This window comes from Belonocnema kinseyi, chromosome 1 (assembly GCF_010883055.1).
Source record: "Belonocnema kinseyi isolate 2016_QV_RU_SX_M_011 chromosome 1, B_treatae_v1, whole genome shotgun sequence".
Lineage (NCBI taxonomy): Eukaryota > Metazoa > Arthropoda > Insecta > Hymenoptera > Cynipidae > Belonocnema > Belonocnema kinseyi.
In genome coordinates this window covers 99112691-99114812 of record NC_046657.1, presented here as the reverse complement: position 1 = coordinate 99114812, position 2122 = coordinate 99112691, and the positions used below count along the sequence as shown (strand labels likewise).

Below are 2122 nucleotides of genomic sequence, written 5' to 3'. Positions count from 1 at the left end.
TAATATGCTGATAGATTGACTGTAAAACTGGAGAGACTTCCACATATAAAAAATTAGCTGAGGAAAGCATTCGTTGTGCAATTTGGTTAAAAAAGCAAGGCATCGAATCCGGTGATGTTGTTGTAATTTGCTCTGAAAATAATATTGCATCATGGGCCCCCTTTTGCGCAGTTTTTTACCTTGCTGCAAATTTAAATCCTTGGTACCATGATTGGTCTCCTGGTAAGTTTTTTTATCAATATTATATTAGCTATACCGGAATCTCATATTCGCATCATACAATATATAGTTAACAAAAATTTTCAGTGTGATAAATGTACAATTAATTTTCTATTTTAGACACATTAAGGTATCTTCTCAATTTAATGAAACCGAAAATTATGTTTGCGAATGAAAAATCGGGTAGGATTCTCAATGAAATAATTAAAGAAGAGAAGGAACTTGATATGAAGATTGTAATATTTGGCAAAGTAGACGGACTCGTGTCTTTCGACGATATTATAAATGAGCAGAGTCCAGACGAAGTTGAACAGTTCGAATGTCAGTCTACAAATCCTGATGATGATTGTTTAGTTTTACTTACATCAGGCAGTATCGGCGGTTTGTCTAAAGCTATACAACATACCTACGAAGGAACATTCTACATTTGCTGCACATTTAATACTTTATTTACCAAGGCAGAAGGAATGCCTTCAATGTGTCCTTCGCCCATGTATTGGATAACTGCAGTATTTCATATAATCCGATGTTTATTAACCATTTCTCCTGCGATTATTATAAGAGACTCGACACCTGAAGAACTCTGCAGAGTCATTGAAAAATATAAAGTATGTTATAAAGGTGTAATTCTAACTTTAAGTAACTCAACTAAATCACTTGCAATCATTGGAAATTAATCAAAATTTTACTAAGTAACTATAAAACATTTGAAATTACGAAAATGTGAAGTTCTAGCGAATAAGAGTTAATTTTTTTCTTTAAAGATCAACTTGATGTTATTGGCTTCAGAGATATTGAAGGATCTTTCCCAATCCCAGGTTCTAGAAAAATATGATTTATCTTCTGTGAAATCTCTAATTTTCGGAGGCACAAAACCAAGTGTGGAAGTTATGAAAAATATTAATGATAAGTTGGTAAATGCCGCAATAAACCAAATGTATGGTTAGTATATACAGTTGAAATATCTGTAGTGAGATTGCAAATTTCTTATTCTTCTGGCTCTATTTTAGGATGTACAGAATTAGGAGTCGCCATATTACAATTGAACGACGAAAAAGGAAACATCAATTACAATTCAAGTGGTGTAGTTCTACCTGGTGTGGAAATGAAGGTTGTAGATGTTAACACGGGAGAACTATTAGGCCCAAATCAGGAAGGTGAACTGCACTTTAAAGCCAAAGGAATGATGAAAGGTTACTTCACAAATTCAACAACAACTGAAGAAGTTATAAAATCTGATGGTAGGAGTTTTGAAATTTGTTAAAAATATATTTATTTAATGCTGGGAATAATTTGGAACATGAAACTTGCTTTATTTCAGGTTGGTTTCACACTGGAGATTTAGGGTATTATGATAAAAAGGGCTGTGTTTATTACGTGTGTAGAATAAACGATATTATAAAATTTAGAGGACACCAAATTACACCTCTAGAAATTGAAGAAGTTCTTTTAAAACATCCTGACATACTCGAAGCTGCTGTAGTATCAGTTCCACATCTTTTGGATACGGAACACCCTATTGCTTTCGTCACGAAAGCTCAACATTCAGAGGCAATATCACTTATTTCTATTTATTTAAATGTTCTCTATAATAGCAGTATACGGTGGGTCTGAACTAACTCCATAGGTGCTTGTATATGGCATCTTTTGGGTGATTATAATTCTCCAGTACCCCATACAAGTTTAAAGATCAAGCAGAAAATTGGAAAATTTTTTGGTTTGGAAAAAAGTTCATTTTTGTTTTTAAAATATTATGAAATGTAGAATTTGCAGCCAAGTTTATGGTAAAGTTTCTTCAAATTATTTTTAATTTAATTTGATAGTTTTGTACATTCTAAGGTATGCTGCACTAATTAGAATGTTTGAAATTTTCTATAACTAAATCAAGCTTTTCAGTATTTCA

The 2122-nt window shown here is 32.3% G+C and overlaps 1 protein-coding gene across 1 annotated transcript in view; it reads left to right on the top strand.

Moving 5' to 3' along the window:
* LOC117179080 (luciferin 4-monooxygenase-like) overlaps nt 1–1913 on the top strand; it is an 11565-nt gene extending 9652 nt beyond the window's left edge. Inside the window, exons 4-8 of the mRNA XM_033370728.1 lie at nt 15–222; nt 340–827; nt 984–1161; nt 1230–1460; nt 1541–1913. Coding sequence (XP_033226619.1) covers nt 15–222; nt 340–827; nt 984–1161; nt 1230–1460; nt 1541–1833 — 1398 coding nt within the window. The 3' untranslated portion in view covers nt 1834–1913. The remainder of the gene's footprint in view (nt 1–14; nt 223–339; nt 828–983; nt 1162–1229; nt 1461–1540) is intronic.
* The last annotated feature ends 209 nt before the right edge of the window (nt 1914–2122 follow it).